This window comes from Pristis pectinata, chromosome 6 (genome assembly GCF_009764475.1).
Source record: "Pristis pectinata isolate sPriPec2 chromosome 6, sPriPec2.1.pri, whole genome shotgun sequence".
In the NCBI taxonomy this organism is placed as follows: Eukaryota; Metazoa; Chordata; class Chondrichthyes; order Rhinopristiformes; family Pristidae; genus Pristis; species Pristis pectinata.
In genome coordinates this window covers 76,072-97,962 of record NC_067410.1, presented here as the reverse complement: position 1 = coordinate 97,962, position 21,891 = coordinate 76,072, and the positions used below count along the sequence as shown (strand labels likewise).

The following is a 21,891-nucleotide window of genomic DNA, read 5'->3' as shown; positions in this document are numbered from 1 at the left end:
TCTATCAGGTCCCCCCTCATCTTCCGTCTCTCCAAGGAGGAAAGGCCAAGTTCCCTCAACCTGCTTTCATAAGGCATGCTCCACATTCCAGGCAGCATCTTTGTAAGTCTCCTCTGCACCCTCTCTATGGCTTCCACATCTTTCCTGTAGTGAGGCGACCAGAACTGAGCACAATACTCCAAGTGGGGTCTAACTAGCGACCTATATAGCTGCAACAATACCTCTCGGCTCCTAAATTCAATTCCCCTATTGATGAAGGACAATACACCATTTGCATTCTTAACCAGAGTCAACCTGTGCAACCGCTTTGAGCGTCCTATGAACTCGGACCCCAAGATCCCTCTGATCCTCCATGTTGCCAAGAGTCCTACCATTAATACTATATTCCGCCAACATACTTGACCTACCAAAATGAACCACTTCACACTTATCTGGGTTGAACTGCATCTGCCACTCTCAGCCCAACTCTGCATCCTATCTATGTCCTGCTGTAACCTCTGACAGCCCTCCAAACTATCCACAACACCCCCAACCTTTGTGTCATCTGCAAACTTACGAACCCACCCCTCCACTTCCTCATCCAGGTCATTCTATGGTTCGCAGAGCACCAACGCTCCATCCGTAACCGTGATCTGCATCTCCCCATTGCCAGTCACCTCAACTCCCCCTCCCACACTATCACTGACATGTCTGTCCTCGGTTTCCTCCACTGCCAGGAGAATTCCAAGCACAAACTGGAGGAACAGCACCTCATTTTCCGTCTTGGAACCTTGCAGCCTGACGGCATGAACATTGAATTCTCCCACTTTAGGTAATCCTCACCCCCCTTCCCCACCCCTTCCCACTCTGCTTCTTCTTCCCTTTCCTAGCCTCTTTTTTTCTACCTTTTCCTTTCTTTCCTTTGCTCTGACCCATCACCCCCCCCCCCGTGGATCTGCTCTCCCCTCCTCCCCCGCACCTGCCCATCACTATCTTTTACCTGCATTGACCTATCACCACCCTGTGCCCACCACCTCTCCCCTCTTTTGTCCACCTATCTCTGCTCTGCTTTTCCCTCCTATATATTGGGCTTCCCCTTTTCCTGTCTTCAGTCCTGAAGAAGGGTCCTGACCTGAAATGTTAACTGCCCGCTTTTCTCCACGGATGCTGCCTGGCCTGCTGAGTTCCTCCAGCATCATAGTGTTTATTGTCTAGATATTCTAGCATCTGCAGTCCTTTACTTCACTTTCTCATAGATTCCCTCCTTTGTCCTTGAGTGGTCCTGTCCCTCCTTTGTGACCCTTTTGTTTTTAATGAATAAAATATTTTGGGATTCTCTTTATTCCCATTCACCAAGGACGTTTCATAGCTTCCTTTCGTCCTTAATTTTTGGGATCTGCATAACAAAAAAAGTCATTGGGTCCCTATGCCTGAATGCCATTCAACAAGAGCATTGTTGATCTTTCATTTCAGTTTCACTTTTCTGCACTAACTCAATATCTTTTGAGTCCCTTTTCTGGCTGTGTCTAGAAAATACTCAGTAGCTGAGCCTCCACGGCTCTCTTGGGTGAAGAGTTAAAATTGGTCAATTGGTTTATTATTGTCACATGTACCGAGGTACAGTGAAAAACTGTGTTTTGCATGCCATCCATACAGATCATTTCATCACATCAGTGCATCGAGGTAGTACAAGGGAAAACAATAACAACAAATAACGATAACAGAACTCTGGTCTGGGGTTACGGAATACCTAGAGGCACAAGGCAAGATAGGTCCTAGCCAACATGGTTTTGTGAAGGGAAGATCCTGCCTGACCAACCTATTGGAGTTTTTTGAAGAAATCACAGGTAAGGTGGATAAGGGAGAGGCGGTAGATGTTGTGTATTTAGACTTTCAAAAGGCCTTTGATATGGTGCCTCACAAGAGACTGATTAATAAGATGAGGGGTCATGGAATTACGGGTAGGATAACAGAATGGGTGGAGCATTGGCTGGTTGACAGGAAGCAAAGAGTGGAAATAAAAGGATCTCGTTCTGGTTGGTTACCAGTTACTAGTGGTGTGCCGCAGGGGTCGGTGTTGGGACCGGTCCTTTTTACCTTGTACATTAACGATTTGGATGATGGAATAAATGGTTTCTTGGCTAAGTTTGCAGATGACACCAAGATAGATGGAGGAGTAGGGAGTATTGAGGAGATAGGAAGGTTGCAGAGAGACCTAGACAGTTTAGGAGAATGGGCAAGGAAATGGCAAATGAGATTCAATGTTGAGAAATGTGCAGTTGTACACTTTGGAAGCAGAAATAAGCGGGCAGATTATTATCTAGAAGGAGAGAAAATTCAAAGTACGGAAGTACAAAGGGACTTGGGGGTACTCGTGCAGGATACCTTAAAGGTTCACCACCAGGTTGGATCAGTGGTAAAGAAAGCGAATGCTATGTTGGCATTCATTTCGAGAGGTATAGCATATAGAAGTAAGGAAGTGTTGATGAGGCTCTACGGGGCACTAGTGAGGCCTCATTTGGAATATTGTGTGCAGTTTTGGGCCCCACATCTTAGGAAGGATGTGCTGACGTTGGAGAGGGTTCAGAGGAGATTTACGAGGATGATTCCAGGAATGAAAGGGCTTACGTATGAGGAGCGTTTGTCGGCTCTTGGACTGTACTCACTGGAGTACAGAAGAATGAGAGGGGACCTCATAGCAACATTTAAAATGTTGATAGGAAAGGACAGAGTAGATGTGGCTAGGCTGTTTCCCTTGGTGGGTGAGTCCAGGACCAGAGAGCACAATCTTAGAATTAGAGGGTACAGTTTCAAAACAGAGATGAGGAGAAATTTCTTTAGCCGAAGGGTGGTGAATTTGTGGAGCTCCTTGCCACGTACAGCAGTGGAGGCCAGATCAGTGGGGGCATTCAAGGAGGAGAGAAATAGATATCTAAATAGTCAGGGTATCAAGGGATATGAGGATAAGGCCGGAAATTAGGATTAGAATAGGGTTTTTTTTGTTTCCTCCCTCCATTCCCCATTTCTCATTTCCTTTTTCCCTTTTCCTTGGAGCAGACTCGATGGGCCGAATGGCCTGCTTCTGCTCCCTTGTCTTGTGATCTTGTGAAGTTCTGGCAATATCCTTGTAAATCTTTTCTGCACTCTTTCCAATTTAATAACATCTTTCCTATAGCAGTGTTACCAGAACTGAACACAATACTCCAAGTGCAGCCTCAACAACATCCTGTACAACTGCACCATGACCTCCACAACTTCTACACTTAATGATCTGACTTATGAAGACCAGCATGCCAAAAGCCTTCTTCTCCACCCTATCTGTGAGTCTATGTACTTGTCATCCAAGGTCCCTCTGTCTAAAAACACTCCCCAGGGCCCTGCCCTTCACTGTGAAAATCCTGCCTTGTTTTTACATTCTAAAATGCAACACCTTGCACTTATTAAATTAAACTCCATTTGCCATTCCTCAGCACACTTACGCAGCTGATCATGATCTCCCTGTAATTATTGATTAAACCTTCTTCATTGTCCACTATACCACCTACTTCAGTGTCATCTGCAAACTTACTAACCATGCCTTGTACATTCTTATCTAAATCATTGATATAAATGGCAAACAGTCGCTCGGAATATTTTTCGACAATTTCTCCAGGACCAGAGTCAGACATCATTTTCTCCTTTTCAAAGGTACCAAATCAGCAACTTTTCAGTCTTCTGGTCTCCATGTCTGTAGCCAAAGAGCTCTTGCCACCCTTGCTTCTTTTAAGAGTTTGGGATACATTTATCCACATTTAAGGATGCTTGACCCTTTCATAACTTTATGTTTTCATCTTCAGAAATTCACATTTTTTGATTTAATGTCAATACTTATATCATTCTCCAATGCCAAGAAGAGAGAAGCAAAGAACTTATTCAGAACTCACACATCTTCCATATGAATAACAGCTGTAATCCCAAGGACATAGTTACAGTGACTCCAGATACATGAAATCGCCTGACATCAGATCAAAGAAGGAAAAGAAACCTCCTCCCGATCACCCCTTACCGTCCTTCCTCAACTGAGAAATCAATGCTGCTCCATGTTGAACACTTGAAAGAAACATCAAATCTACCTTGGTTCAAGGACATCAATGTCTCGCATCAAATAGCTGGATGGAACTACCAGTGACTGAGTTGGTTATACTCTCTGCCGGATTGGTCTGGGGAGGTAGTGAGTTAACCAACAGAATAAACATGCTCGACCTCATCTTCAACAATCTAACTGGCATGTCCATAAGCATATTGGTAAAAGTCATCCAGTGTAGTCTTTGTGGACTGCTAGAATGCCTCATCGGGTTAGCATGACATTACCCATCATGGTAAATGTGACAGATTCAGAACAGATTTGGTCGCACAAAACTGGGTATCCATGAGGCACTGTGAGCCATCAGCAGCACCAGAAAATCAGAATGATTACAGAACAGGAGGGCATTCCGCCTTTTGTGTTTGTGTAGGCTCTCCATTTACACTGCTTTGGACCCTTTCTCTGTTGTCTCGCACGTTTGAGTTTCACCTTGTAGGAATCAGGACTTGGAGTGCGAGATTTGAAGAGGTGAGTCTTTGTGCTTGTGCTTCTCAGTTTCACCTTGCAGGAGTCAGGAGTTGGAGCAGGATATTTGAAAAGAGGTGAGTCTCTGTGTTTATGCTTGAGAGTTTCACCTTGCAGGAGTCTAAAGGAGACACATTTGCACATTGTTAATAGTTGATTGTCTCATTTCCTAGTTAACTGCAGCTGATAAACAGTAGTAAGGGTCAAGCAGAACAGCCATTTTGGAGCAGGCATTGTTGGAGTGGGCCAGTGTCAGACTGGGGAGCTGAGGCTTTGGCTCAAGAGGCTTCAGCGAGAAGAGGCAGAGGTAAAGGAGTTGGCACCTTGGAGCAGGGGAATTGGAAAGAAGTCTCCGTTTGCTTCTCACTTGCAAGAATTTAAGAGGCAAGTCAGCTAATAGCTAATAGGTGATTGGCTAATTAGCTAATTATCAGCAGCTAATAAAAATTTAGGGTCAAGCAGAGTGGCCATTTTGGAGCAGCCATTTTGAGAGGGGCTACTGTCTTGTCAAAGTGCTGCTGGTTGTCCAAGTGTGGGCTTTGGTGAATACCAGGCTTCAGTGAGGAGGGTGAGCATCACTAAGGTAAGGTGAGGGTAGGTTCTTATTATTTTTCCTGTCTCTTTATTTTCCCTCAAAGCTTTTTAGTCATGGCAGGTGAGCTCAGACCTGTGTCATGCTCCTCCTGCGCAATGTGGGAACTCAGGGAAGTTGCCAGTGTCCCTGATGACTACGTGTGCAGGAAGTGTGTCCAGCTGCAGCTCCTGACAGACAGCATGCCGGCACTGGAACTGCGCATGGATTCACTTTGGAGCATCAGCGATGCTGAGGATGTTGTGGATAGCATGTTTAGTGAGTTGGTCACACTGCCGTTTAAAGGCCTTGGGAAAGATAGGGAATGGGTGACCGACAGGCAGAGCAGTAGGAGGAAGATAGTGCAGGAGTCCCCTGCTATCATCTCCCTCCAAAAGAGATATATCGCTTTGGGTACTGTTGGGGGAGATGGCTTATCAGGGGAAGGCAGCAGTAGCCAGGATCATGGCGCATTGATTGGTTCTGCTGCATAAAAGGACAGGAAAAAGTGTGGCAGAGGGGATTCCATGATAAGGGGAATAGACAGGCGCTTCTGTGGCCGCAGACTGGACTCCCAGTTGCCTCCCGGGTGCAAGGGTCAGGGATGTCTCGGAGCGGCTGCAGGTCATTCTGGAAGGGGAGGGTGAACAGCCAGTTGTCGTGGTACATGTAGGTACCTGAGATTATAGAAAAAAATGCGAGATGTGGTCCTACAAACTGAATTTAGGGAGCTATGAGACAGATTAAAAAGACCTCAAAGGTAATATTCTCAGGATTACTACCCATGCTACATGCTAGTCAGAGTAGGAATAGCAGCATGGTTAGGATGAATATGTGGCTTGAGAAGTGGTGCAGGAGGCAGGGTTTTATATTCCTGGTGCGTTGGAACTGGTTCTGGGGGAGGTGGGACCAGTACAAACTGGATGGTCTACACCTGGGCAGGACTGGGATCAATGTCCCAGGGGGATTGTTTGCTAGTGCTGTTGGGGAGGGTTTAAACTAATATGGCAGGGGGATGGGAATCCATGCAGAAAGGTAGAAGGAAGCAAAGCAGAGACCAGAGCAACAGTTAGAAAAGAGAAGAGTAAGTGGAGTACAGAAAAGTCAAACGCAGAGGACACAAAGGTTACCAGATTCTAAAAGGACAATGAGCTGAATGCCCGTAGTATTCGAAACAAGGTCAGTGAACTTGTGGCACAAATCAGTACAAAGGGGTATGATTTAGTGGCCATTACAGAAATGTGGTGCAGGGTGGAGATGAGTGGGAATTAAATATCCAAGGGTATCAGGTAATATGGAAGGATAGGCAGGAATGTAAGGGAAGCGGGGTAGTGCTCTTAATTAAGAATGAAATTAGGGCGATAGTGAGAGACAATACATAACCTTAGGAGCAGAATGTTGAGTCCAGCTGGGTAGAGATTAGGAATAATAAAGGGGAAAAAAAAATCACTGGTGGGAGTTGTCTATAGGCCAACCAAACGATAAAATTACAGTGACACCGGTAATAAACCAAGAAATATTTGATGCATGTAAGAATGGAACAGCAGTTGTCATGGGGGATTTTTAACTTCCATATAGATTGGGCAAATCAAGTTGGTCGAGGCAATCTTGGGGAGGACTTCGCAGAATGCATCCAAGATAGCTTTCTTGAACAGCATGTTAGTGGACCTACAAGGGAAAATGCTATCTTAGATCTGGTCCTGTGCAATGAGATGGGTAAAATTAACGACCTTGTAATTAGGGATTCTCTTGGAAAGAGTGATCACAGTGTGATTGAATTTCTCATACAAATGGAGGGTGCAATAGTTCGATCTAAAACCAGTGTATTATGCCTAAACAAGGAAGACTACAATGGGATGAGGGAGGAGTTGGCTAATGTAGACTGGGAACACAGGCTATATGGTGGGACAGTTGAGAAACAGTGGAAGATTTTCAAAGATTTTTCACAGTGCTCAACAAAAGTATATTCCGGTTAAAAGCAAGGACAGTAAGGGTGGGCAGAGCCAGCCTGGGATAACTAAGGAAATAAAAGAAGGCATCAAGCTAAAAGCTCATACATACAAAGTCGCCGAGAGTAGTGGGAAACTGGAGGATTGGGAAAACTTCAAAAAGCAACAAAGAACCACTAAGCAAGAAATAAGGAAAGGGAAGATAGATTATGAAAGTAAACTAACACAAAATATGAAAACAGATAGTAAAAGTTTTTATAATTATTTGAAGCGGGAAAGGATGGCTAAAGTGAGCGTAGGTCCCTTGGAACATGAGGAGGGGGAATTAATATTGGGTAATGTGGAAATGGCTGAAGCCTTGAACGACTTTGGTCAAATTCAAGACATTGTTAGATAAGCACATGGAGGAATTTAAAATAGGGGGATATGTGGGAGGAAGGGGTTAGATAATCTTAGGTGAGGTTTAAAGGTCGGCACAACATTGTGGGGCGAAGGGCCTGTATTATGCTGTACTGTTCTATGGTTCTATTACTCTTCTGTGTCAGTCTTCATGGTGGAGGACACGTCTAACATGCCAAAGAGAGATGTTATGGATGCGAGGGGGGGTGGGGTTGAAGACCTCGATACAATCGCTGTCATTAGAGAGTGGTGAGTAAACTAGTGCTCAATAGTGCTCTCTGACCGCCCAATAGTCAGAGAGAATTGGAGGAACAAATTGTGATAGGGGATTTTAACTTTCCACATATTGACTGGGACTCCCACACTGTGAGAGGGCTGGATGGCTTGGAATTTGTCATATGTATTCAGGTAAGTTTTCTAAATCAATATATAGAGGTACCAACAAGAGAGAATGCAATACTTGATCTCCTATCAGGAAACCAGGCAGGTCAGGTGACAAAGTATGTGTAGGGGAGCATTTTGGGTCCAGTGACCATAATGTCATTAGTTTCAAGTTAATTATGGATAAGGACAGGTCTGGTCCTCGAGTCGAGGTTCTTAATTAGAGAAAGGCCAATTTTGTGGAAATGAGAAAGGATCTAGGAAGAGTGGATTGGGATAAGTTATTTTCTGGCAAGGATGTGCTCAGGAAATGGAAGGCCTTCAAAGGTGAAATTTTGAGAGTGCAGAGTTTGCATGTTCCTGCCAGGATTAAAGGCAACAAGCATAGGGAACCTTGGTTTTCAAGTGATATTGGCGATCTGGTTAAGAAAAGGAGAGAGGTGTGTAGCAGGTATAGGCAACTGGGAACAAATGAGGTACTTGAAGAGTATAGAAAAAGTAAGAAAATACTAAAAAAGGAAATCAGGAAGGCAAAAAGAAGACATGAGGTTGCTTTGGCAGATTATGTGAAGGTAAACCCGAAGGGTTTCTACAAGTGTATTAAGAGTAAAAGAATAGTAAGGGACAAAATTGGTCCCCTAGAAGATCAGAGTGGTTGTCTGTGTGGAGCCTCAGGAGATGGAGGAGATCTTAAACAGTTTTTTTGCATCAGTATTTACTCAGGAAACTGGCATAGTGAATATGGAAGGAATAGTGTCATGGAACATATAGAGATTAAAGATGAGGAGGTGCTTGCTGCTTTACAGCAAATAAAGTTAGATAAATCCCCCGAGCCTGATATTTCCTTGGACATTGAGAGAGACTAGTGTAGAAATTGCAGGGGCCCTGGCAGATATATTTAGAATGTCCTTAGCCACGGGTGCGGTGCCGGAGGACTGGAGGGTAGCTCATGTTGTTCCGTTGTTTAAAAAAGGATCTAAAAGTAAACCAGGTAATTACAGGCCAATGAGCCTGACATCAGTAGTAGGTAAATTATTGGAAGGTGTTCTGAGAGATCGGACATACAAGTATTTGGGCAGCCAAGGGCTGATTAAAGATAGCTAGCATGGCTTTGTGTGTGGCAGATCATGTTTAATGAACCTTGTAGAGTTTTTCGAGGAGGTTACCAAGAAAGTAGATGAAGGAAAGGCTGTGGATATTGTCTACATGGACTTTAGTAAGGCCTTTGACAAGGTCCCACATGGGAGGTTAGTTCAGAAGATTCAGACACTCTAAGTATCCATGGAAAGGTTGTAAACTGGATTCGAAATTGGCCGTGTGGGAGAAGACAGTTGTAGTGGATGATGGTTTCTCAGACTGGAGGCCTGAAGCTAGTGGTGTGTCTCAGGGATTTGTGCTGCGGCCATTGTTGTTTGTCGACTATATCAATGATCTAGCTGAAAATGTGGTAAATTTGGATCAGCAAGTTTGCTGATGATACTAAGATTGGAGGCGTAGTGGACAGCGAGGAAGGCTTTCAAAGCTTGCAGAGGGATCTGAACCAACTGGAAGAATGGGTCAGAAAATGGCAGATGGAATTTAATGGAGACAAGTGAGGTGTTGCATTTTGGAAGGACAAATCAAGGTAGGACATACACAGTAAATGGTCGGGCATTGAGGAGTGCAGAGGAACAAAGGAATCTGGGAGTTCAGATACATAATTCCCTGAAAGTGGCGTTGCAGGTAGACAGGGTTGTAAAGAAGGCTTTTGGCATCCTGGCATTCATAAATCAAAGTATTGAGTACAGGAGTTGGGATGTTATGGTGAGGTTGTATAAGACATTGGTGAGGCCAAATTTGGAGTATTGTGTGCAGTTCTGGTCACCTAACTATAGGAAGGATATTTGTAAGATTGAGAGAGTGCAGAGGAGATTTACTAGAATGTTGCTGGGTCTTCAGGAGTTGAGTTACAGGGAAAGACTGAACAGGTTAGGAATTTATTCCTTGGAGCGCAGAAGAATGAGGGGAGATTTGATACAGGTTTTCAAAATTGAGGGGTATAGACAGAGTTAATGCGAGTAGGCTCTTTCCACCTAGATTAGGAGAAATAAGTACGAGAGGACAAGGCTTTAGGGTGAAAGGGGAAAGGTTCAGGGGGACCATTAGGGGGAACTTCTTCACTCAGAGTGGTGGAAGTATGGAACGGGCTGCCATCTGATGTAGTGAATGCGGGCTCACTCTTGAGTTTTGAGAATAAATTGGATAGATACATGGACAGGAGAAGTCTGGAGGGTTATGGATTGGATGCAGGCAAATAGGACGAGCAGAATACCGTTTCAGCACAGATTAGAAGGGCCAAATGGCCTGTTTTCTGTGCTCTAGTGTTCTATGGTTCCAGTGAGTCTAAATGTAGAAAAGTCCCCTGGTCGTGATGGGATGCACCCCAGGGTATTGAAAGAAATGGCAGAAGTTATAGTTGAGGTGTTTGCGATAACTTACCAAAATTCTCTTGGCAGGTCCCAGCAGATTGGAAGACAGCGAATGTCACGCCACTGTTTAAAAAAGGATGTAGGCAAAAGGCAGGTAATTATAGACCAGTTTAGCTTAATGTCTGTAGTCAGGAAAATGCTTGAAGCTATCATTAAGGAAGAAATATGAGAAATTTGGAGAGAAGTGGTTCCGTCAGGCAGACACAGCATGGATTCAGGAAGGGCAAGTCCCGTTTGACAAATTTACTGGAGTCCTTTGAGGATATAATGAGCGCAATGGATAGAGGGGAACAGGTGGACATTGTATACTTGGATTTCCAGAAGGCGTTTGATAAGGTGTCATGTAAAAGATTTATCCGTAAGGATGTATGGAGTTGGAGGTAATGTATTAGCATGGATAGAGGATTGGTTAACCAATAGTAGGCAGAGAGTTGGGATCAAAGGGTGTTTCTCTGGTTGGCAATCAATGGTGAGTGGGGTGCCGCAGGGGTCGGTGCTGGGCCCACAACTGTTCACAATATACATTAACGATTTGTTAGAGGGGACTGAGTGTAGTGGATCTAAGTTTGCTGATGACACTAAATTGAGTGGAAAAGCAAATTGTGCAGAGGATGCAGAGAGATATAGGTTAAGTGAGTGGGCAAGGGTCTGGTAGATGGAGTACAATGTTAGTAAATGCAAGGTCATCCACTTTGGAAGGAAAAATAGAAGATGAGATTATTTAAATGGTGAAAGATTGCAGCATGCTGTTGTGCAGTGGGACTTGGGAGTGCTTGTGCATGAATCACAAGGTTGGTTTGCAGGTGGAATGGAAATGCAAATGGAATGTTGGCCTTCATTGCTAGAGGGATTGAATTTAAGAGCAGGGAGGTTATGCTGTAACTGTACAGGGTGGTGGTGAGGCCGCACCTGGAGTACTGCATGCAGTTCTGGTCTCCTTACTTGAGGAAAGATATACTGGCTTTGGAGGAGGTTCACCAGGATGATTCTGGAGATGAGGGGGTTAGCCTATGAGGAGAGATTGAGTTGCTTGGGACTATATGTGCTGGAATTCAGAAGAATGAGGGGATCTTATAGAAACATATAAAATTATGAAATGGATAGATAAGATAGAGGCAGAAAGGTTGTTTCCACTGGTAGGTGAGACTAGAACTAAGGGAGGTAGCCTCAAGATTCAGGGGAATAGATTTAGGATGGAGATGAGGAGAAACTGCTTTTCCCAGTGAGTAGTGAATCTGTGGAATTCTCTGCCCAGGGAAGTGGTAGAGGCTACCTCATTAAATATATTTAAGACACAGTTAGATTTTTGCATACTAGGGAAATTAAGGGTTATGGGGAAAAGGCAGGTAGGTGGATCAGAGTCCACGGCCAGATCAGCCATGATCATATTGAATGGCAGAGCAGGCTCAAATGGGCCAGATGACCTCCTCCTCCTCCTATGTCTTATATTCTTGTGTTACCTCACCATGATATTTACCCAATTCCCCTGAAGTCCGTAATGGAACCTGCCTCTGCCACATCCGTAGGCAGCGTTCCAGATCCCAACCACACACTGTGTAAAAGTCTGTCCTCATCTCTCTCTTATCTTCCCCATTATTTTATACCTGTGACTCTAGTCCTTGACCCCTCCATCAAAGGGAACAGCCTCCCACAATCCAGACCCCTTGTATTACATTTTCTTGTGGAATTCCCCTCAGCCATCTCTGAAGAAATCAGTCCCAACCTATCAAACCTCTCCTTCTAACGGCAGCATAAACACAGAACAGAAACAAGCCTTTCAACTAACTATATCTACATCAAATATTAAGTACCTATCTATATTATTCCTATATAATAGCACTCAGTCCGTAACCTTTTAGCCCTGGCCCCAAGCCTTGATAGATGAGTATCAAGTGCAGACATTATTCACTTTCAATGGTGTTAAACACTTTCTATAAAGCAGATCATCAAAAACAGGCACAGAAAAGTAGTTCTGAAGTTCCCAATACTTTAATGTAAAGCAATATACAAAGTATATACAGAATATACTCAACTCCTGGACACTTTGCAATATAATCAATGCTTCCTGATTGCCAGAGTGGTATTTTGCTGATTCTTCAGAGTCTTTCATTGACTCAGGAGTTACTGCTGCATGTAAACTACACTAAAAGGAATGACAGAAGACCTATTTGAATACATCAGTGCCTAGCAAGACATTGTGTTAAATACCTGAACACTTGTTGTGGCCATTCAGTTAACAGTTACGCTGACAGCTTTTTAAATCTGTTCTTAAATCTTTCGGTAATGCTGCTTAAGTTTGAGGCATACTTGGGCATAAAGTATATCTGTAATATTCATCTACCTGCTAACCTCACCCATGTTACCAGGAGGTCAAAACACAATTTACTGATCAGAGGATCAGTACTAGATCAACTGGGAAAATGGGCAAAGGAATGGCAGATGGAATTTAACTCTGGTCGCCAAGCTAAAGAATCTCATGAATCTGCAAAGGGTGCAGAAAAGATTAACGAGGATGTTACTGGCACCGGAGGACTCAAGTTATAGGGAGAGGCTGGAACCTTCTTTCCTTGAGTGTAGAAGGTTGGAGGTGACCTTAGAGGTTTATAAAATCAAGGGGGGTGTAGATAAGGTGGATAGTCATTCTTTTTTCCCCAGGAGAGGAGAGTCTAAAACTAGAGGGTATAGATTTAAGGAGAGAGGGGAAAGATTTAAGACATCCAAGGGGCAACTTTTTCCATGCAGTGGGTGGTTGGTTTATGGAACAAGCTGCCAGAGGAAGCTGCAGATGCAGGTACAATTACAATTTGGACAGGTACATGGATGGAAAAGGCCTGGAGTGATATGGGCCAAATGCAGGCATGGGACAAGCTTACGTAGGCATCTTTGTTGGCATGGCATATATTGACCCGAAGAGCCTGTTTTTATGCTGTATGACCGAGCAAAGTGGTGCACTTTGGGAAGTTAATCTAGGGCAGGACATACAGTGAATGCCAGGGCCCTGGGGAGTGTCATAGAAGCAGAGATACCTTGGGGTACAAGTACATAGTTCCCTGAAAGTGGCGACACAGGTAGACAAGGTGGTGAAGACGTGTGATTAAGCTAAAGAAAAGATTCACAAGGATGTTGCCAGGACTGGAGAGCTTGAGCTATAAAGGAGAGACTGGATAGGCTGGGACTCTTACCTGGAGTCTACTAAGATTGGAGGCGTAGTGGACAGTGAGGAAGGCTTTCAAAGCTTGCAGAAGGATCTGAACCAACTGGGAGAAAGGGCCAGAAAATGGCAGATGGAATTTAATGCAGACAAGTGTGATGTGTTGCATTTTGGAAGGACAAATCAAGGTAGGACATACACAGTAAGTGGTGGAGCACTGAGGAGTGCAGAGAAACAAAGGGATCTGGGAGTTCAGATAATTCCCTGAAAGTGGCGTCGCAGGTAGACAGTTGTAAAGAAGGCATTTGGCATCCTTAAATCAAAGTATTTTGAGTATAGGAGTTGGGATGTTATGGTGAGGTTGTATAAGACATTGGTGAGGTCAAATCTGGAGTATTGTGTGCAGTTCTGGATATTTGTAAGATTGAAAGAGTGCAGAGAAGATTTACTAGAATGTTGCTGGGTCTTCAGGAGTTGAGTTACAGGGAAAGACTGAACAGGTTAGGACATTATTCCTTGGAGCGCAGAAGAATGAGGGGAGATTTGATAGAGGTTTACAAAATTATGAGGGGTATAGACAGAGTTAATGCGAGTAGGCTCTTTCCACCTTAGATTGGGAGAGAGAAGTACAAGAGGACATGGCTTTAGGGTGAAAGGGGAAAAGTTTAGGGGGAACTTCTTCACTCAAAGAGTGGTGGGAGTATGGAATGGGCTGCCATCTGATGTAGTGAATGCGGGCTCACTCTTGAGTTTTAAGAATAAATTGGATAGATACATGGACGGGAGAGGTCTGGAGAGCTATGGACTGGGTGCAGGTAAATGGGACTAGTGGAATACCGTTTTGGCACAGACTAGAAGGGCTGAATGGCCTGTTTCTCTGTGCTGTAGTGTTCTATGCTTCTATGGAGCAAAGGAGGCTGAGGGGTGACCTTATAGAGGCTTATAAAATCATGAGGGGCATAGATCAGAGACTTTTTCCCCAGGGTAGGGGAGTCTAAAACTAGAAGGTAATGATTAAAGGTGAGGGGAAAGATTTAAAAGGGAACCTGGGGGCAACTTCTCCACACAGTGGATGGTGGGTATGTGGAATGAGCTGCCAGAGGAAGCTGTAGAGGTGGGTACAGTTACAATTACAGGTACATGGACAGGAAAGGTTGAGAGGGATATGGGCTAAATGCAGGCATGGGACTAGCTCAGGAAGGCACCTTGGTCAGCATGGATAAATTAGGCCGAAGGGCCTGTGTAACTTGATGACTCTAAGATAAAATGGGTTGTTTTACCAATGGATCAGCTGAATCTGACTCTAGTCTTGGGTCTCTGATCAGCTGAATTTGTTGCCTGATAAAGCTGGTAGTCAATAGGAAGTTACTTAAGTTTTTATAATTTACATAAACACCAGTTTATGGAAAATAATAATGGAGGTATGAATACACCCACCACAATGACCAAAGACTAGACTTCAAAGTTGCAGAGGGCACTTAAACACTGCACCTAGTTACCGTGCAGTAGGGTAACTTCCATAGCACTGGCAGTGAATAACAGCAATAGGAGAATACATTCTCAATCAATGCATTCCAATGTGCTCAAGCCTCTGCTTATCTCTTCCATTTTACGCACTGGAGGACTGATGAAAGTTGGCTTGGTAAGAGTCGAGACCATGGGTCATGCACAATTTATATCATCTGGATGTGATCATTCAGGCCAATGTTTGCAACTCTTGTCAAACCACCTGGCTTACAATAATGAACTGGAGAATGGGAAGTAATTATATCAAAGTGAATGAGCCTTAGTTTCAGAACAGGGTAGAGTCGAGGTTTGGATAACCCCAGAACTAGAGAAAGTGCAATTGCAGAAAAATCTATCCCCACATTTGGGAGAGTGGAACTATATAATACCAACTCACTCTCCAGATCAAACAAAAGCAATGAATCTTGCAGATTACCAACTGCTGCCCTTGGTCAAGTGATGAATAACTGCTCTTCCATAATGAATGCAACTTAAGAATTATGACTAGCAAGGCATAAACTGGCTGAACTTCAATGTCCATCACCAGGAGTGGTTCAGTAACACTACCACTAGCTGAGTTTTAAAGAACATGGAGCTAGACTGGGCCAAGGTAGGTGGTGAGTAAAATTGAATAAACCCACTTCACCTTGCCTTCAACAAACTTACAGCTCAGAGATGGATCTACTCGTAATAGTATTCTGAGTGACCAGCACACAACTCTTGTAGAGAAAATGTTCCACTACACCGATGACACACTGTTGTACTGTATAGTTACCATTATGTTACATGACTTTAGTTCAGAACAGATTCAACAGCTCGGAAGTGGCATCAATAAGGTGCCATGGAGTTCTGGCAGCAGCAGAGTTGTAGTGATCTCATTCAACTCCAACTCTATCTGAACAGTTTGGAAAACATCTGTCACTATGCATAGACCTGGTAGCTTGAAATTGTACAACTTCATCTAATCAGAATACATTTGTGAAGAAAACTGTATGCACCTCAAACTCACAATTTAATCCTAACATCACTTTCTCAGATAAGACTGGATTTGTAAGAGGCAATTTAGCCAAAGCTCTGACACTTATATTCAAAGAAGAAATTAACTGGGTTTTCAGGTTGTAGTAAAAGGGTAGCTTCAAGCTCACCAGTAATGTAGGGTAATATGCTTTACTAATTTACACATACATAGTGAACAATTATGAAAATTAGTTTGAAACGGCACGGTAGTGTAGCAGTTAGTGCGACGCTATTACAGCGCCAGCGATCGGGGTTCGATTCCCGTCACTGTCTGTAAGGAGTTTGTACGTTCTCCCGTGTCTGCGTGGGTTTCCTCCGGGTGCTCCGGTTTCCTCCCACATTGCAAAGACGTACGGATAGGTTAATTTGGGTTTAAAATGGGCAGCGCGGACTCGTTGGGCCGTAAGGGCCTGTTACCACACTAAATCCTATTATCCAAGGGGTTAAACTATGAAATATATACAGTTTCCTTCACAAGGTAAACAATAACCACAGATATAAAATTAAATCCCACCAAAAGATTTGATTTCTCTGGCAAATTCTAGCTCTCACTAGTTAAACTGAAGAACAGACTCAGTTTTATTAGTGAACTTCTGATACAGGTTCCATGATTGGTTATATAAGGAGAATGATTAGGACAGCACAGTGGTGCAGTTAGTGAAGTTGCTACTTCACACACCAGCGACTGAGGTTCAATCTTGACCTCCAGTGCTGTCTGTCTGGAGTTTCCATGTTCTTCTTGTGACCATGTAGGTTTCTTCCAGGAGCTCTCATGAACTTCCACATCCCCAAGGTTGGTAGGTTAACTGACCATTACAATTTGCCCCATTTGTGGGTAAGTGATAGAATCTGAGGGGAGTTGATGGGAATGTGGGGAGAACAGATTAAAGGGAAACTTAGTGGAAAAATTGTATTGTTCTGATCGGCTGTGACTCAATGTGTGAAAATGCCCTCCATATGGAAAATGGATCAAAGGAAACATCAGCAGTCTGAACAATGCCCAACCTTCTCGTCACTCCACCCCAGACACTTCCATTCCCCACCTGCTCCCACATCACCACTGACCTAATTCTCCATAACTGCTCAGCTGCCACCCAAAACCCTCACTTCTTCCTTATCTGCTCAGCAATACCACAGTGCCTTTTCTTCCTCCCACTCTCCCTCAGTCCCACTTTCTCCCTCTGACACAGTATCCTCCTTCCCTGTCCTTTGCTGTATTTCCTTCATTGCTCCAATACCAGTGTTCTCCCTCCACACTCACTTTGCTCTCAGAATCCTCCCTCTCCAGTCTCTTCACCCCCCAGTGTCCTCCCTCCACACTCCCCTGCCCCCGCAGAGTGCTCCTTCCAACCACACCCAGCCGAAACCCCTTCAGAATGAGTTAAAGCCCACAAACTATGTGAGCAACACCGACTTTTCTTGGCAGCAACTGCCTGTCTGTGATACACAGCTTTAGTTTCAACCCTGATCTCCTTCCGTCATTCATTCTCTAAATTAATCCAATGACTGAAGTCCAAGTGAAAGGTTAATTTTTAAATGAAAAACATGTTCCAGTTCATCAAGGTTAAAGATTTCAACACTGGTTGTAGGTTAGTACAATGGGGGTATCCAGGTGGATAGTTGGGGGAGGGGGTGGAGGGGGTGGTGGTTCGATAATTCACTGTAGGATAATGATTCAGTAATAGGTTCACTGTGAAGGATGCACACTGCAATTCTCTGGTGTACCATTCTCAAACTGAATGCCATTTTCAATAAACTACTGAAAAGAAATCTTTTAAACCACTCATATCAAAATCATTATTATTTAACAGAACTAACAGTCCTGTTGAAATTAACTTGTGATTTCTATGTACAAGTAAATTAATATTCTTAATGTGAGTGACATCAATGTTAGAAATGGAACATCAATTCAGGTGCCCAGCAACAACATCAAACACCCTCAAGCACTGTTTTCTGTACACAATCCCGAAGAACCCATCCAGGACAGATATCTATCAGGTAGTACACTCTCCATTTCAAAAAGTGCCTTAATGCCATCTCAATGTCAATTGAACTGTGCAATACTTGTACCTTCCTTGCTAACCTGCATCAAATATTGATAAGGTTGTTTCTGTCAGGGCTTTTTCCAAAGAAGAATCACACATTCAGGTCTTAATACTGAACAAGAAGCTTCAATAAACTGTCACTAATTAAGTTGTTCTGCCAAAACAGGCATGAATTAGAACCAGGGAATACCATTAAAACATAATTGTGGGATGTTGAGTATTGTCAGACACTGATGGACAATTGTCCTTTAATGTTTTGTTGGCCATCTTTGCAGTTCACTGAGAATTGTGCTGCAAAATGCCACAATTCAATTGAGCCAATATCGTTATTAAGATTAGCGTCCTAACCATCGAAAAATGCATAACACTTCATTAATGAAGCAAAAAATCTCAACTGGTAATAAAATGGGTGAAGGGTGAGGGAGAATGGTGGGGTGAGAATTTATGTAGGATACGGGGTGATCAGGAGAAATTCAGGAGAGAGGGTACAATTAAGTTGCCACATTCATGCTTTTCTACTGGTAATTTCTGTTCTGGCATTTTTGATTTGGTAATTGCCAAGTTCTTGTGTTGACAGAACTCCAATTTATAACCACATTGTGCCATAAATACATTGCTAACTGAGAGTTGAAAATTCAGGGTTCATGGTCAATATATTAAGGATACAAACAGACTGGGCATCAGATTTAATAACTTAAAACAAAGGATCAAAACTTGATGTGCTGAAAGAAATCTGTTCTCCTGCACCCAAAGGTCCTGTACATTTTCTGTGTGCAAATAATGGATGACTTTGCTCAGGAATGTTTGGTATCAGTGCAAAGTGGAGAGCTGAGATCGCAAGCACAATCACCTTGGCCTCACCCTAATCATCTTTCAGATCCCTGTGCTGCTCCACACACTGTATGCAGCTCATTTTCACAGTGTAGTTTACGGGAGGAAACAATTCCCTCTGCGATGGCATGACTCCCCTCATAACTCCGAGAAATAGAGCACTGTGGTCATTCTGGGTCATACGGGGAGGCCTCCGAATCGCAACTTCTTTTTAATAGGCTTTATGTTTGTCAGTCTCCTAAGGTCTTCATCACCTTCAGATTCATCCAACTCATCATCTGCTGAAATTAGAATCTGTGAACCACATTCAACAGAACAGAAAATTACAAGCAGAAAACCCACATTACTGGGAGTCATCAATCCAATCACTTCCAGAATCCCAAATCAAATATATATTCCAATACTCCTTTAGTAGTTGACATGACATAAATTAGAAAATTAGAGGAGCATGCAACTTGTGTAGTATGGTAATCATGTGAACAGGCACGGTAGTGTAGCGGTTACAACACCAGCGACCCGGGTTCAATTCCGTAAGGAGTTTGTACGTTCTCCCTGTGACTGCATGGGTTTCCTCCGGGTGCTCTGGTTTCCTTCCACATTCCAAAGACGTATGGGTTAGGAAGTTGTGGGCATGCTATGTTGGTGCCGGAAGTGTGGCAACACTTGCGGGCTATCCCCAGAACACGCTACGCAAAAGATGCATGTCACTGTGTGTTTTGATGTACATGTAACTAATATAGATATCTTGTCTTATATAGACTGGATGAATGAGCAGTAATTACGTAGGAATGAATTAAGGAAATGTACAAGAGATTTTCTGGATCTTAATCAGGGAAGAACCAATCAGGGAAAGAATTTTAGATCTTGTCTTGTACATTAGGAAAGTTTAATTGATAACCTTAACGTAAAAGGATCTTCAGGATCTCTTATTTTGGCTGAAAAGCCTATTTCTGTGCTGTATGACTCTTCAGGGAAGAGTAACCATAATTTTTACATCAAGTTTTAAAGTGATATAGCTGAATCAGAAATTAAGGTCTTGAGGAGGTGACCAGAGATTGATTGATGAGGGTAGTGCAGTGTAGATGTGGTCTACATGGATTTTAGTAAGGCATTTGACAAAGTTCCACATGGTAGGTTTTCTTCAGAAGGTCAGAGGGCATGGGATCCAGGGAGCTTGGCCATGTGGATTCAGAAACGGCTTGCCTGTAGAAAGCAGAGGGTTGTGACTAGCGGTGTCCCACAAGGATCGGTTCTGGGACCTCTACTTTTCGTGATTTTTATTAATGACTTGCTTGAGGGGGTAGAAGGGTGGGTTGGCAAGTTTGCAGATGACACAAAGGTTGGTGGTGTTGTGGATAGTGTAAAGGATTGTCGAAGATTGCAGAGGGACATTGATAGGATGCAGAGCTGGGCCGAGAAGTGGCAGATGGAGTTCAATCTGAAGAAGTGTGAGGTGGTACATTTTGGAAGGACAAACTCCAAGGCAGAGTACAAAGTAAATGGCAGGATCCTGGCTAGTGTGGAGGAGCACAGGGATCTGGGGGTCCATATCCATAGATCCCTGAAAGTTGCCTCATAGGTGGATAGGGTAGTGAAGAAAGCTTATGGGATGTTAGCATTCATAAGTCATGGGATCAAGTTTAAGAGCCACGAGGTAATGATGCAGCTCTACAAAACTCTGGTTAGGCCACACTTAGAGTACTGTGTCCAGTTCTGGACGTCTCATTATGGGAAGGATGTGGAAGTGTTGGAAAGGGTGCAGAGGAGATTTACCAGGATGTTTCCTGGTTTAGAGAATATGCAGTATGAGGAAAGACTAAGGGAGCTAGGGCTTTACTCTTTGGAGAGGAGGAGGATGAGGGGAGAAATGATAGGGGTATACAAAATATTAAGAGGAATAGATAGAGTGGACAGCCAGTACCTCTTTCCCAGGGCACTAATGCTCAATACGAGAGAGCAGGGCTTTAAAGTAATGGGTGGGAAGTTCAAGGGAGATATCAGAGGGAGGTTTTTGTTTACGCAGACAGTGGTTGGGGCATGGAATGTGCTGCCCGGGGCAGTGGTGGAGGCAGGTACATTGGTCAAATTCAAGAGATTACTAGATAAGCATATGGAGGAATTGAAAATAGAGGGATATGTGAGAGGAAGGGGTTAGATAGTCTTAGGCGAGGTTTAAAGGTCAGCACAACACCGTGTATTGTGCCGTACTGTTCTATGATTCTAGGTAATGATGCAGCTCTATAAAACTCTGGTTAGACCACACTTAGAGCACTGTGTCCGGTTCTGGTCACCTCCTTATAGGAAGGATGTGGAAGCATTGGAAAGGGTGCAGAGGAGATTTACCAGGACGCTGCCTGGTTTAGAGCGTATGCATTATGAGGAGAGACTAAGGGAGCTAGGGCTTTACTCTTTGGAGAGGAGGATGATGAGAGGAAACATGATAGAGGTGTACAAAATATTAAGAGGAATAGATAAAGTGGACAGTCAGCACCTCTTTCCCAGAGCACCAATGCTCAAGACAAGAGGGCATGCCTTTAAAGAAATAGAACCATAGAAAACTACAGCACAGAAAACAGGCCATTCAGCCCTTCTAGTCTGTGCCGTAACATTATTCTGCTAGTCACATCTACCTGCACCCAGCCCATACTCCTCCAGACCTCTCTCGTCCATGTATCTATCCAATTTACTCTTAAAAGTTAAGGGCGAGCCCACATTTACCACATCAGATGGCAGCCCATTCCACACTCCCACCACTCTTTGAGTGAAGAAGTTCCCTCTAATGTTCCCCCTAAACCTTTCCCCTTTCACCCTAAAGCCATGTCCCCTCGTACTTATCTCTCCTAATCTAGGTGGAAAGAGCCTACTTGCATTAACTCTGTCTATGCCCCTCATCATTTTGTAAACCTCTATCATATCTCCCCTCATTCTTCTCCGCTCCAAGGAATAAAGTCCTAACATGCTCAGTCTTTTATAACTTTCTTTAGCAAGTGTTTTAAAAGCTTTTTC

The 21,891-nt window shown here is 43.6% G+C and overlaps 1 protein-coding gene across 2 annotated transcripts in view; it reads right to left on the bottom strand.

Annotated features, from left to right (window-relative positions):
* Positions 1–3,954: 3,954 nt before the first annotated feature.
* Positions 3,955–21,891, bottom strand: part of stimate (STIM activating enhance) — an 88,789-nt gene continuing 70,852 nt past the window's right edge. The window contains exons 8-9 of one of the 2 annotated variants that reach the window (XM_052017648.1): positions 10,346–10,398; positions 3,955–4,688 (exon numbers count right to left, since the gene is read on the bottom strand). In XM_052017648.1, the coding sequence (XP_051873608.1) occupies position 4,688; positions 10,346–10,398 (54 nt within the window). In that variant the 3' untranslated portion in view covers positions 3,955–4,687. Of the gene's footprint in view, positions 4,689–10,345; positions 10,399–12,328; positions 19,180–21,891 lie in introns of those variants that run through there. The other variant, XM_052017647.1, reaches the window with a different exon arrangement.